Source organism: Eptesicus fuscus, chromosome 4, assembly GCF_027574615.1.
Source record: "Eptesicus fuscus isolate TK198812 chromosome 4, DD_ASM_mEF_20220401, whole genome shotgun sequence".
Classification (NCBI taxonomy): domain Eukaryota; kingdom Metazoa; phylum Chordata; class Mammalia; order Chiroptera; family Vespertilionidae; genus Eptesicus; species Eptesicus fuscus.
The window spans coordinates 30,965,849-30,979,054 of NC_072476.1; the positions used below are offsets into that span (position 1 = coordinate 30,965,849).

Sequence of the window (13,206 nt, forward strand, 5' to 3'; positions counted from 1 at the left end):
TCTCTTTGGAATATTGGTGTTATCACTGTCCATGAGGAAAATGCAATCTTACATTAGTTATCATTGTTTATTCTTTTTAGTCTTTTGAAATTTATTTCTGGGGAAGAAGAAATGGGAAATTCTATTTCTGTGAAAAGTATCCCCTGAAGCACTGATAGTGTTTCTTTTTATGTTAACTATGAAACTATTTTGACATTTTATACCGAGGCTAATAATTGAAACCAATTTTTTAGTCAGGCAACAAAAACAGCCAGCTAGAGGAACAGTAACCTACAATTGCCAGTAATTCTTAAAAGGCAGGTTGGCCTTTAAAGTTACAGAACTTGGACAGAAGTACAAGGCCACTTATTTATTGCAGACCGTATTTATGTCTCTTTTGCTGCCTTGGTTCTGTGAGCTTGTTTCTTTGATTATATATTTTTTGTTTACTTATTTTTGGCATTATTGTACAACTTATTAAATTTTACTCTACCGGCTTGTTTACTCCTAAAGAGCATAGGTGTTTCTCTGTATCATCTCCAGCATTTATTTTACCATAGCCATTTTCCTATAGCCTTTTTAAAGGGGCTCATAAATTAATGTTCAATAGTCTTTAGGTGTTTCCTTGCCTATAGTCTGATTTCACACTAACCTATCTTACTGACTGCCTCCAGACTGCTTTCCCGCTATGTATGCATATATTTACTTATTTAGATCTGTTGTTCCACTCATCTATGCATTCACTGGTTGATTCTGACTGGGGATCAACTCCACAACCTTGGCATATTGGGACAATGTTCTAATCAATTGAGCTATCCAGCCAAGGCCAGACTGTTTCTTTTATTAAATATATTTTACTAGAGGCCTGGTGCATGGATTCGTGCACTGGGGGTAGGAGGTGTCCCTCAGCCCGGCCTGCACCCTCTCGCAGTTTGGGACCTCTCGGGGGATGTCCAACAGCTGGCTTAGGCAGTTGGACATCCCTCTCACAGTCCGGGACCCCATGCTCCTTACTGCCAGCCTGCAGCGGAGGTAGGAGAGACTCCCGCCACCACCGCTGCACTCGCAAGCCGTGAGCCTTGAGCCTGGCTTCTGGCTGAGCGGCGCTCCCCTGTGGGAGCGCACTGACCACTAGGGGGAAACTTCTGCATTGAGTGTCTGCCCCCGGTGGTCAGTGCTCATCATAGCGACCGGTCATTCACCATTTGGTCGATTTGCATATTAGAGTTTTATTATATAGGATAGGATTGATTTCAGAGAGGAAGGGAGAGGGAGAGACAGAAACATCAATGATGAGAGAGAATCATTGATCAGCTGCCTCCTGCACACCTTCTACTGGGATCCAGCCCGCAACCCAGGCATGTGCCCTTGACCAGAATCGGACCTAGGACCTTTCAGTCCACAGGCTGACGCTCTATCCACTGAGCCAAACAGGCTAGGGCCAGACTGTTTCTTTACATGTTGCTCTTATCAAGTTAGTCCCTTCCACTAAAAAACTTGAAGTGTTTTAGAATTGAAGTATTCTAGATGTTATCTAGTCTTTCTCCTGATCACTTGAAACGGTACTTTTTTTTGAAATTGGCTGTACCTTTTCATTGCTGGTTATTATTTTATTTGTGTTTTAGCTGCTAGGTTTTTTGTTTTTTTTTTAAATATATTTTTATTGATTTTTTTACAGAGAGGAAGGGAGAGGGATAGAGAGCTAGAAACACCAATGATGAGAGAGAAACATTGACCAGCTGCCTCCTGCACACCCCCTACCAGGGATGTGCCCGCAACCAATGTACATGCCCTTGACCGGAATCGAACCTGGGGACCTTTCAGTCCGCAGACCGACGCTCTATCCACTGAGCCAAACCGGTTTCGGCTAGCTGCTAGGTTTTTTTCTTTATAATTATATTCTTTAAAACATAGAACTCAAGTGGGTTTTTTTGTGTGTTTTTTTCAGTATACAGAAAACAATGGTCATGACAAGTTGATTAGTTCTAACCTATTAAATTCTGGAGTGGAAAGGGATAAGGTAGAGGTTTGAAAACACAGGAAAAGATGTATATCGAGAAATATGGGAAAGTGAATGGACTAAGGGAGGCATTCAGGACCCATTTGAAGGCACTTGGTTATGACTTTAATATCACACGTCATTGTATCTTATTCTAGTCATGTTTCTTTTTAAAAATTTTATTTATTGATTTGAGAGAGAGAGATTTGTTGTTTCACCTATTCATGCATTCATTGGTTGGTTCTTGTATGTGCCTGACTGGGGATCGAACTGAAATCTTGGCTTATTGGGATGATGCTCTAATCAACTGAGCTACCCGGCCAGGGCAGTTCTAATCATGTTTTAACTGAACATGTGTGGGCTGGGAGTGATTAGATACCACAGAGCAAGTGAGACAAAATAATTTAATCTGGGTTAGAAGGGTAGGGAAGTGTGAGCATGGTGAAAATGATAAAATTAACAGATTTGAGGGCCTGGTGGGATTGAAGGATTACAGACTTGGGGTACAAGAGGAAGTGAACTAGAAAGATGTGAGAGGATGAACAAAAAGAATTAAATAAAATTGAGAATTTAGAGGGCTTATAGTTGCTAATATATTCAAGGGAGTGAGTTCTTAAGGTATGGAGAAAGGTCAAAAGGGAATTTGAAGACTTACGCTGTCAGGGTCATGAGAACAGTGTCTTTGTTATTGTTAGTATACTCACTGATACTTAAAAAAAATTCCTGATCTGAGGTTATTTTTTCCACTGGTTTTTAGAAAGGGAAAAAGGGGGAGATGGAGAGAGAGAGAAATATTGATGTAGGAAAGCCACATTGATTGGTTGCTCCCGCATGCGCCCCAATCAGGGCCAGGGAATAAACATGCAACCCAGGTACATGCCCTTGACCGGGAATAGAATCCATGACTCTTTGGTGTGTAGACTAACGTTCTGCCACTGAGCAACACCAGCCAGGGCCTCACCTTCAATAAGAAAATAGGCTTCTGAATTTAGACAAAAATACTTACTGGTAAACTTTAAATGTAAACTTTAAGAGCATAGAATATTCCCAGTTGGAACAAAGGCTTAAAGGATAAAAACCCAGTCCTGTCTCAAGAGCAATACTTTTAGCCCTAGCTGGTTTGGCTCAGTGGATAAAGCGTTGGCCAGCGGACTGAAGAGTCCCAGGTTCGATTGCAATCAAGGGCACATGCCCAGGTTTCGGGCTCGATCCCAGTAGGCAGCATGCAGGAGGCAGCCGATTGATGATTCTCTCTTGTCGTTGATGTTTCTCTCTCTCCCTCTCCCCTCGTCTCTGAAATCAATAATAATAATAAAAAGAGCAATACTTTTACATTTTCTCACATGTTCCCCTTATCTATATCAGGTACTCTTTGTTAATCCTTTGTTAATAACCTGAGGATATCTTTTTTAATACATTTTTTTTATTGATTTCGGAGAGGAAGGGAGATGGGGAGAGAGAGAGAAACATCAATGATGAGAGATAATCATTGATCTGCTGCCTCCTGTATGCCCCCTACTGGGGATTGAGCTCGCAACCCCGGATATGTGCCCTTGACTAGAATTGAACCTGGGACCCTTCAGTCCACAGGCTGACACTCTATCCACTGAGCCACACTGGTTAGGGCTAAATCAGGTATTCTTAATCTGGGATCCATGGATGGACTCGGAAATTGTTTGCATAATTTTTATATGTCTTTTCTGGGGAAATGGTTCACAGTTCATCCAAGTATTTATTTATTTATTTATTTATTTATATATTTTTATTGATTGTAGAGAGGAAAGGAGAGGGAGAAAGAGGCAAAGACATCAACAATGAGAATCATGCAGCGGCTGCTTCCTGCCCGCCCCTGACTGGGGATTGAGCCCACAGCCGGGGCATGTGCCCTGACCAGGAATCGAACCTGGGACCTCTTGGTTCCTAGGTCGATGCTCAACCACTGAGCCACGCCGGCCGGGCCATCCAAGTATTTAAGAACTGCTGATCTGTATATAAACAGAAAGCTAGTTGCATAGCAAAAATGTCTAATATTAGAGTATAGCTTTTTAAGCCTATGTATCAAGAGAATTTTGTGTTGATATGGCTAAGACATTGTTTTTTTTTCAGGAACATAAAGAGAAATGAATTTGTAGTTTTGCCTGAATAGCAGAAAAGAGGGCCTTTTGGATACTTAAATATTGCTTCTTTAAATTAGTTTTTAAAATTAATTTTGCTTCTGTTCTTAAATTCTAGTATATGACTCTCAACCCTTCTACTAAGAGGAAGAATACTGGATCCCCAGACAGGAAGCCCTCAAAGAAATCCAAGACAGATAACTCTTCCTTGAGTTCACCACTAAATCCTAAGTTATGGTGTCATGTACACTTGAAGAAATCCTTGAATGGCTCACCACTCAAGGTGAAGAACTCAAAGAATTCCAAATCTCCAGAAGAGCATCTGGAAGAAGTGATGAAGATGATGTCAACCAACAAATTACATGCTAACTTTCACATTCCTAAGAAAGGCCCACCTGCTAAGAAACCAGGGAAGCATAATGACAAACCTTTGAAAGCAAAGGGCAGAAACAAAGGCATCCTGAATGGACAGAAATCCACAGGAAATTCCAGATCTCCAAAAAAGGGCCTGAAGACTCCTAAAACCAAAATGAAGCAGATGACTTTGTTGGATATGGCCAAAGGCACCCAGAAGATGACACGAGCCCCCCGGAATTCTGGGGGTACACCCAGGTCCTCTAGTAAACCTCATAAGCATCTGCCTCCCGCTGCCCTACACCTTATTGCCTACTACAAAGAAAACAAAGACAAGGAGGACAAGAAGAGTGCTCTGTCTTGTGTTATCTCTAAAACAGCTCGTCTTCTTTCTAATGAAGATAGAGCTCGTCTCCCAGAAGAATTGCGGAATATTGTTCAAAAACGCTTTGAGCTTCTAGAGCACAAAAAAAGGTGGGCCTCTATGTCTGAAGAGCAACGCAAAGACTATTTGAAAAAGAAACGAGAGGAGTTGAGAGAAAAGTTGAAGGAGAAAGCCAAAGAGCGGAGAGAGAAAGAAATGCTTGAGAAACTAGAAAAACAGAAACGATACGAGGACCAAGAATTATCTGGCAAACATCTTCCAGCATTTAGATTGGTGGATACCCCTGAAGGGCTGCCCAACACACTCTTTGGGGATGTGGCCATGGTGGTGGAATTTTTGAGCTGTTATTCTGGACTACTCTTACCAGATGCTCAGTATCCTATTACTGCTGTGTCCCTTATGGAAGCCTTGAGTGCAGAAAAAGGTGGCTTTTTATACCTGAATAGAGTCTTGGTCATCCTTTTACAGACCTTATTACAAGATGAAATAGCAGAAGACTATGGTGAGTTGGGAATGAAACTTTCAGAAATCCCCCTGACTCTGCATTCTGTTTCAGAGCTGGTGCGGCTCTGCTTGCGCAAATCTGATGTTCAGGAAGAAAGTGAGGGCTCAGACACAGATGACAATAAAGATTCAGCACCATTTGAGGACAATGAAGTACAAGATGAGTTCTTAGAGAAGCTGGAAACCTCTGAATTTTTTGAGCTATCATCAGAAGAGAAGCTACAGATCTTGACAGCACTCTGCCACCGGATTCTCATGACATACTCAGTGCAAGACCACATGGAATCAAGACAGCAGATGTCTGCAGAGTTGTGGAAGGAACGGCTTGCTGTATTAAAGGAAGAAAATGATAAGAAGAGAGCTGAGAAACAGAAACGGAAAGAAATGGAAGCCAGAAATAAAGAAAATGGAAAAGAGGAGAATGGGTTAGGCAAAATTGATAGGAAAAAAGTTGTGAAGTTTGAGCCTCAGGTAGATACAGAAGCTGTTGACATTATTAGTACTGTGAAGAGCAGACGGCTGCTTGCCATTCAGGCCAAGAAGGAGCGGGAAATCCAGGAGAGAGAAATGAAAGGTAAAATCTTATGATGAGAGAAAAGAGGAAGCCCGTTAGTACAGGGGTGGGGAACATCTGGCCAGCAGGACCTATAAGGCCCAAAAAATCATTTGTCCTGGCCCTGCCAAGGCATTAGGGGTGAGTTCATGAAATGTTTGACCAAATATATCAGGCTAATTATTAAGTTGATAATTTTGTATGGCCTACAGATGATGTTATAAATATCCAAATGGCCCTTGGCAGAAAAATGGTTCCCTACCCCTGCTTTAGAAGATAGTAAAAGTAAGGAAATTACTGAGGTAATGGTAAAGTCTCTATTTGTCATAACTATTTAGTTATTTTTATATATAATAACCCAGGCCCTACTATGTATATAATATTCCAACAGAAGTGTTCAGTATGGCATTCTGTGGTTAATGATAATTTGACATAGATAATGTGATATTGACATCTTTTCTGAGTTTCCTAGTTTAGACCAAATCCACAAATAGGTACAGCGGAAATAACGTATGACTAGAGAATTGCTGATACGGGTTCAAACTCTACCACTGACTTAGCTATATTCCTTTGGTCAATTTATCTATGCCTGTTTCCTCATGATTGTAATGATTGTAACAATTGATAAAGATTATTGTAACAATTGAAGAATAAGGTACTTGAAGCCCTCTTTGCCTTTAAGATATAAGAACATAAAAATTTGGGGTTTTGATAGCACCATTAAATCTGAACTTCTTTAAAAAATATTTTTATTGATTTCAGAGAGGAAGGGAGAGAGAGAGATAGAAACATCCATGATGAGAGAGAATCATGGATCGGCTGCCTCCTGCAAGTCCCCCACTCAGGATCAAGCCCACAACCCGGGCATGTGCCGTTGACCAGAATCGAACCTGAGACCTTTCAGTTTGCAGGCTGACGCTCTATCCACTGAGCCAAACCGGCTAGGGCTGACCTTTTTTTTAAATTGATTTCAGAGAGGAAGGGAGGAGGAGAGAGAGAGAGAGAAACATCAATGATGAGAGAGAATCATCGATTAGCTGCCTCCTGCATGCCCCCCCCCCCCCCCCACTGGGGATCGAGCCTGCAACCCGGGCATGTGCCCTTGACCAGAATCGAACCCGCGACCCTTCAGTCTATAGGCCGACGCTCTGTCCACTGAGCCAAACCAGCCAGGGCTAAATCCAAACTTTTTTTTAAAGTATTTTATTTTATTTTTAAAAAATATATTTTGTTGATTTTTTACAGAGAGGAAGGGAGAGGGATAGAGAGTTAGAAACATCGATGAGAGAGAAACATCCATCAGCTGCCTCCTGCACACCCCTTACTGGGGACGTGCCCGCAACCAAGGTACATGCCCTTGACCGGAATTGAACCTGGGACCCTTCAGTTCACAGGCTTACGCTCTATCCACTGAGCTAAATCGGTTAGGGCTAAATCTGAACTTTTAAATAAATAGCTTTATTAATAAATTATAGGCCCGATGCAGGAAATTCGTGCAAGAGTAGGCCCCCCCCCCCCCCCGCTGCCGGCACTGGCTCCCAATGGCACCTGAGACCCAGGCTTCTCTCTGGCTGCCGGCAGGCACCTGGGACCTGGGCTTCCCTTGCAGCCCTGGCTTTGTCTGGAAGGTGTTCCTGAAGGATGTCCAATCTAATTAGCATATTATGCTTTTATTATTATAGATAATTCATATACCATGCAGTTCTGCCATTGATAGTGTACAATTCAATGTTTTTAAATATATTCACAGACATGCAACCTTCACCACAATTTTAGAACATTTTCATTTCCACAAAAGGAAACTCTATACCCTTTAGCTATCATCACTGTACCTTCCTAGCCTCCCTAGACCCAAGCAACCACCAGTCTACTGCTGTTTCTTTAGATTTGCCTATTCTGACATAACATACAAATGGGATCACATAAGATGTGATCTTTTATGATTGGCTTTTTTCACTTAGTATATATAATGTTTTCAAAGTTCATCCATGTTGTAGCATGTTTCAGTAGTACTTAATTTTTTTATTTATCTTTATTATTATTTTTAATCGTCACCTGAGGATATTTTTACATTGATTTTTAGAGAGAATGGAAAAGAGAGGGAAAGACAGAGAAATATTGATATACGTGAAACACATCGATTGGTTGCCTCCTATATGCCCTTGACTGGCATTGAACCCAGGACCCTTTGGTCCACAGTCGGACGCTCTATCCGCTGAGCCAAGCCAGCTAAGGCAGTATTTCGTTCCTTTTAATAGCAGAATACTATTCCATTGATTGGCTATACCACATTTTATCAATTGATGGACATTTGGTTTGTTTCTTCCTTTTTGGTTACTATAAGTCTGCTGAAAGCATTGGTGTACAAGTTTTTGTATGGATGTATCTTTTTATTCCTCTTGAGTGTATACCTAGGAACATAATTGTTGGGTCTTGTAACTGTTTAACTATTAGAGAAACTGACAGACTATTTTTCAAATGGCTGCACAATTTTACTTTCCTATGAACAGTGTATGAGGGTTCTGATTTCTCCACTTGCTGCACCCTCACCAACACTTGTTATTTTATGATTTGTGGATTATAACCATCCTAGTGGTTGAGAATTGGTATCTCATTAAGGTTTTGATACACATTTCCTTTTTCTTTTTTTAATTTTAAAATGCAAATTTTATTTATTTTTGGAATAAGTAATGCATTTGCATGGCTCAAAAATTCAAAAGATACAAAAAGGTTTGTACTCCAGGCAACCACTGTGATACGCATTTCCTGATGACTAGTGACGTTGAGCATCTTTTCATGTGCCTGATAATCATTTGTATATCTTCTTTGGAGAAATGTTAATTCAGATTTTTGCCCATTTTCAAATCAGATTGTCTTTTATTATTATTGAGTGGTAAGAGTTCTTTGTATAGTCTAGCTACAAATTCCTTTTCTCTCAGATATATGATCTGCAAATATTTTCACCCATATTATGTGTTGTCTTTTTGCTTTCTTGATAGTGTCCATTGAAGCACAAATTTAAAATTATTTTATAAAGCCCAATTTATCCCCCTCTTGGTTGCTTGTGGTTTTGGTGTCGTATCTTAAGAATCCATTGTCAAATCTAAAGCTATAGATGTTTTGATTTATTTATGGACTCTGAATTCTGTTCCATTGACCTATATGTTTATCTTTACACCCATGTTACAGTGACTTGATTACTATTGCTTTGTTGTAGTTGTTGAAGTGGGAAGTATGAATTGTCTAACTTGTTCTTTTTCAAGATTGTTTTAGCTGTTCTAGGTCCCTTGCAATTCCATAGTAATTTTAGAATCAGCTTATTAATTTCTACAAAGAAGCCATCTGGGACTCTGATGGAGATTGCTTTGAATCCATAGATCAATTTTGGGATCTATAGATTAGAACTATAGATCTAATAGATTTATTGCCATCTTGATATTTTGTCTTCTGATCCATGAATATGAGATGTTTTTAATTTATTTAGATATTTAATTTCTTTCAATGTATTGTAGTTTTCAGAGTATACATTTTGTACTTCTTTTGTTAAATTTATTCCAAATTAATCTCGACATCCCTCAGGGGTTCTGCTTTGCCTTCCTCATTCTATATTTGCATCTTTTTTTTTTCTTCCATGAGACCCCTGGCATCTATTAATATATCAATATGGTTTTTAAAATTGACTTTATTGGGGTGACACTGCTCAGAACTATATACAGGTTTCAGATACACAACTCCACAACACACCATCCGTACACTGCATTGTGTGTTCAACTCCCCAAGCCAAGTCCTTCCTCCCCAACAATCACCACACTGTCATTCGCATCCAAGTTTTTTCTTTTTTGCTCAGCTATCAGCCCCTCTATAGTAATATCAATATTTACTTATTTGATCAATCTCACAATGTACACAAAATTTGTTTTAGAATTATTATCCATAATAAACTAAGTTTATTAGTTTTTTTCCTTTAAGACTAAACTATTTTGATCACTGTTACAGTTTTAAACCTTATGAAAGTTGCCAACTTAAGAAATGAAGATGGTAAAAACGCTTTATTTGTCAAAGTTGTATGCTAAGAATTGGGTAGATAGATCCCTAGAAATAGTCTTAAATTATGTGTGAGAGCCCGGCCAGCATGGCTCAGTGGTTGAGTGTTGACCTGTGAACCAGGAGGTCACGGTCTGATTCCTGGTCAGGGCACATGCCTGGGTTGCGGGCTCAATCCCCAGTGTAGGACGGGCAGGAGGCAGCCAGTCAATGATTCTCTCTCATCATTGTTGTTTCTATCTCTCTCTCCCTCTCCCTTCCTCTCTGAAATAAATAAAAAAATATTTAAAAAAAATTATGTGTGAGAATTTTACAGTAAGTCAAACAACTTTGTTACTTTATTAGTTTTTTCATTAGGAAATATGAAATATTTAATTTAAAACAGGTTTTAAGTTATACTACTTAAGGCCATTGAAATGTTTTTATATGCATATTGTGTGAGTTTGTGCATATACATATTTTCCAATTTGAAAGTATAATTGCATTCCATATAAAACAGCATGTAGATAAACTTTATATAAACATTTCAGTGTGTTTTACCTGAAACAATGATTTCTTGAGTTCCTGAAGTGTTACTCTGTGTGTTATATTTATTTTAACCTAGGAGAAAGGCTAGGAAGATGATATTCTATTATTGATAGAGGGAAACAGTATACAAATATGAATATATTGCCATGGTCAATATTTGAATGGTAGAATTAGGTCTTTCAATATCTATTCAGTATTGTAACTGCTGAAAATAAATTTGGTTGTCTTTTGGTGACTTTCCCTAGATTTTTTTTTTTTTTTTTTTGTAGTTGCAGGAGAAGGAGCTTTTCCTTTATTGTGATTTGGCCATTACTCTTTATCATTTACCTTTGTAATGATCTCTACTGAATCATTGTTGCCAACATAGTTCCATTCAGGCTAAAAAACTTGATTAAAGATAACATGCCATGTTGGTTTCAAATAAATGAGATCGATGCATTTTCCAGATTCTCACCATATTGTAGATATTATCACCAGTAGAAGATGAGGGTTAAAAATTCTGGCATTGTAAATAGTAGTGCATTTGATAATTACAGTATCAAAATTTGTGATGGTTATGGAAAAACTTAAAAGGCAAGATTACTGGGCTTTTGTTGAGGGGAATTTCTATCTGGGTAGAATAAACCCATATAATCAATGATCAGAAATAAATTGATTAAAACCTTTTTTGTCTGTCCTTAACAGTGCTTACTAAAAAAATAGTATTTTTTTGGTCACTAAGTCTAATAAGGTAAATATACTATCAAATTCCTCAAAGCAAAAATTTGTTTTATTTTGAAATACTATTCTAGTTTTATCCCAGTCATTCTGAGGATGCTATGATGCTCCTGTCATAAAATTTTCAATTCCATTTAAGGACTGTTTTAAGGTTACATTTTAAATTATTAATAAAATAAAATCAACTTAATTATTAAAATTAATAAGTTAAATTTTGGAGAGAAAAGATTTTTATGATGCCTGAGACATCACCAAAATTCAAAGAACATAGGAGGGCCGGATAGAAATTGCTTCCTTTAAATGTCTTTTTTTTTTTTTTTTAATTTCAAGAGAGGAAGGGAGATGGAGAGAAGGGAAAGAAATATCAATGAGGAGAGAGAATCAGATTGGCGGCCTCCTAGACGCCTCCCACGGGGGATCGAGCCCACAACCTGGGCATGTGATCTAACGGAATGGAACCATGATCTGGTCCATAGGACAATGCTCAACCACTGAGCCATACTGGCTGGGCTACATGTCATTTCTTATAATAGAATTAGGAGAAGGAAACTAAGGTTTGATGAAAATGTACTTTATACCAGGCACACTTTACTACATATGTGATTTATTTATTTTAATCCTCAACCGAGGATATTTTTTTCATTGATTTTTAGAGAGAGGGAGAGTGTTAGAGAGAGAAACATCGATGTAAGAGAGACACATGGATTGGTTGCCCCTGGCACTCGCCCCAACTTGAGGCTGGGGATCAAACCTGCAACCGAGATACGTGTCCTTGACCGGAAATCGAACCTGCAACCCTTCTGTTGGAGGCTGACTCTCCAACCACTGAGTCAAACTGGCTAGAGCTTCATATGTGATTTAATTTGTAAGAGTGGAATTTACTAGGAAAAAAAAAGTCTAGTTGACTCTTTTTGTCTTTAACAGTGAAACTAGAACGGGAAGCTGAGGAAGAACGAATACGAAAACACAAAGCAGCTGCTGAGAAGGCATTCCAGGAGGGAATTGCCAAGGCAAAACTAGTCATGCGTAGGACTCCTATTGGTACAGATCGGAACCATAATAGGTAACTTACTAAACTTAATTTTTTGTCATCTTGTTAGAGCCTTTACTAGTTACAAAACTGTCAAAAGTTCTAAAAATAGATAAGCTTTGCTATTCATGGGTTTTGGAAACAATTATTCATCACACGTTCATTGAATATTTATTGAATATATGCCAAATGCTAGGGTTACAAAGTTAAATAAAGAAATGACCCTGTTCTTAATATATCATAAATATGGAGCTTAAAGTATGATGATAGGTGACATGTGAACCAAATAGAGGACTTTAAAAAATGGTATTGTATTTTAAATGCTGCATACATTGTATGGAGTATAAAGTCGAGACATATTAGAAGTTATAAAAATTACAGATTTTAGACAAGTCTCAAATTCTAAACATTTTGGTATTCTTTGTCTTACTTTATAATTTGTATAGTATTTCTGAATGTTTAGTAATATTCTTTAATCGTCTTTCCCAACAATAAAGTCATCTTGTGCTCATGATCTGTCATTATCTTATTAATATGTGGTTGTGATTTATAGATACTGGCTCTTCTCAGATGAAGTTCCAGGATTGTTCATTGAAAAAGGCTGGGTACATGACAGCATTGACTACCGATTCAGACATCATCGCAAAGACTATGCTGACTCACCTGATGAGGATTACTGTCCCCGTAGTATGTATATCTGTTAATTATTTTACCCTGCCCAAGTAGGGTAAATATTAAGAACTGTCTGTTCTCTGTCATCATTATCTTCTTCTTTTTTTTTGGTTTTTTTTGTTAATCCTCACCAGAGGATATTTTTCCATTGATTTTTTTAGAGAGAGTGAAGGGAGGAGGAGAGACAGAAAGAAACATCTATGTGAGAGAGACACACTGATTGGTTGCCTCCCTCACATGCCCTGGACCAGAATCAAACTTGGGACTCTTCAGTCCATGAGCTGATGGTCTATCCAGTGAGCCAAATTGACTAGGGCTGTAAGATTT

General features: G+C 38.7%; 1 protein-coding gene across 1 annotated transcript in view; it reads left to right on the forward strand.

Moving 5' to 3' along the window:
* BAZ1B (bromodomain adjacent to zinc finger domain 1B) overlaps positions 1-13,206 on the forward strand; it is a 72,958-nt gene that overhangs the window by 32,438 nt on the left and 27,314 nt on the right. The window contains exons 7-9 of the mRNA XM_054714848.1: positions 4,211-5,909; positions 12,102-12,240; positions 12,761-12,894. Of these exons, the coding sequence (XP_054570823.1) occupies positions 4,211-5,909; positions 12,102-12,240; positions 12,761-12,894 (1,972 nt within the window). The remainder of the gene's footprint in view (positions 1-4,210; positions 5,910-12,101; positions 12,241-12,760; positions 12,895-13,206) is intronic.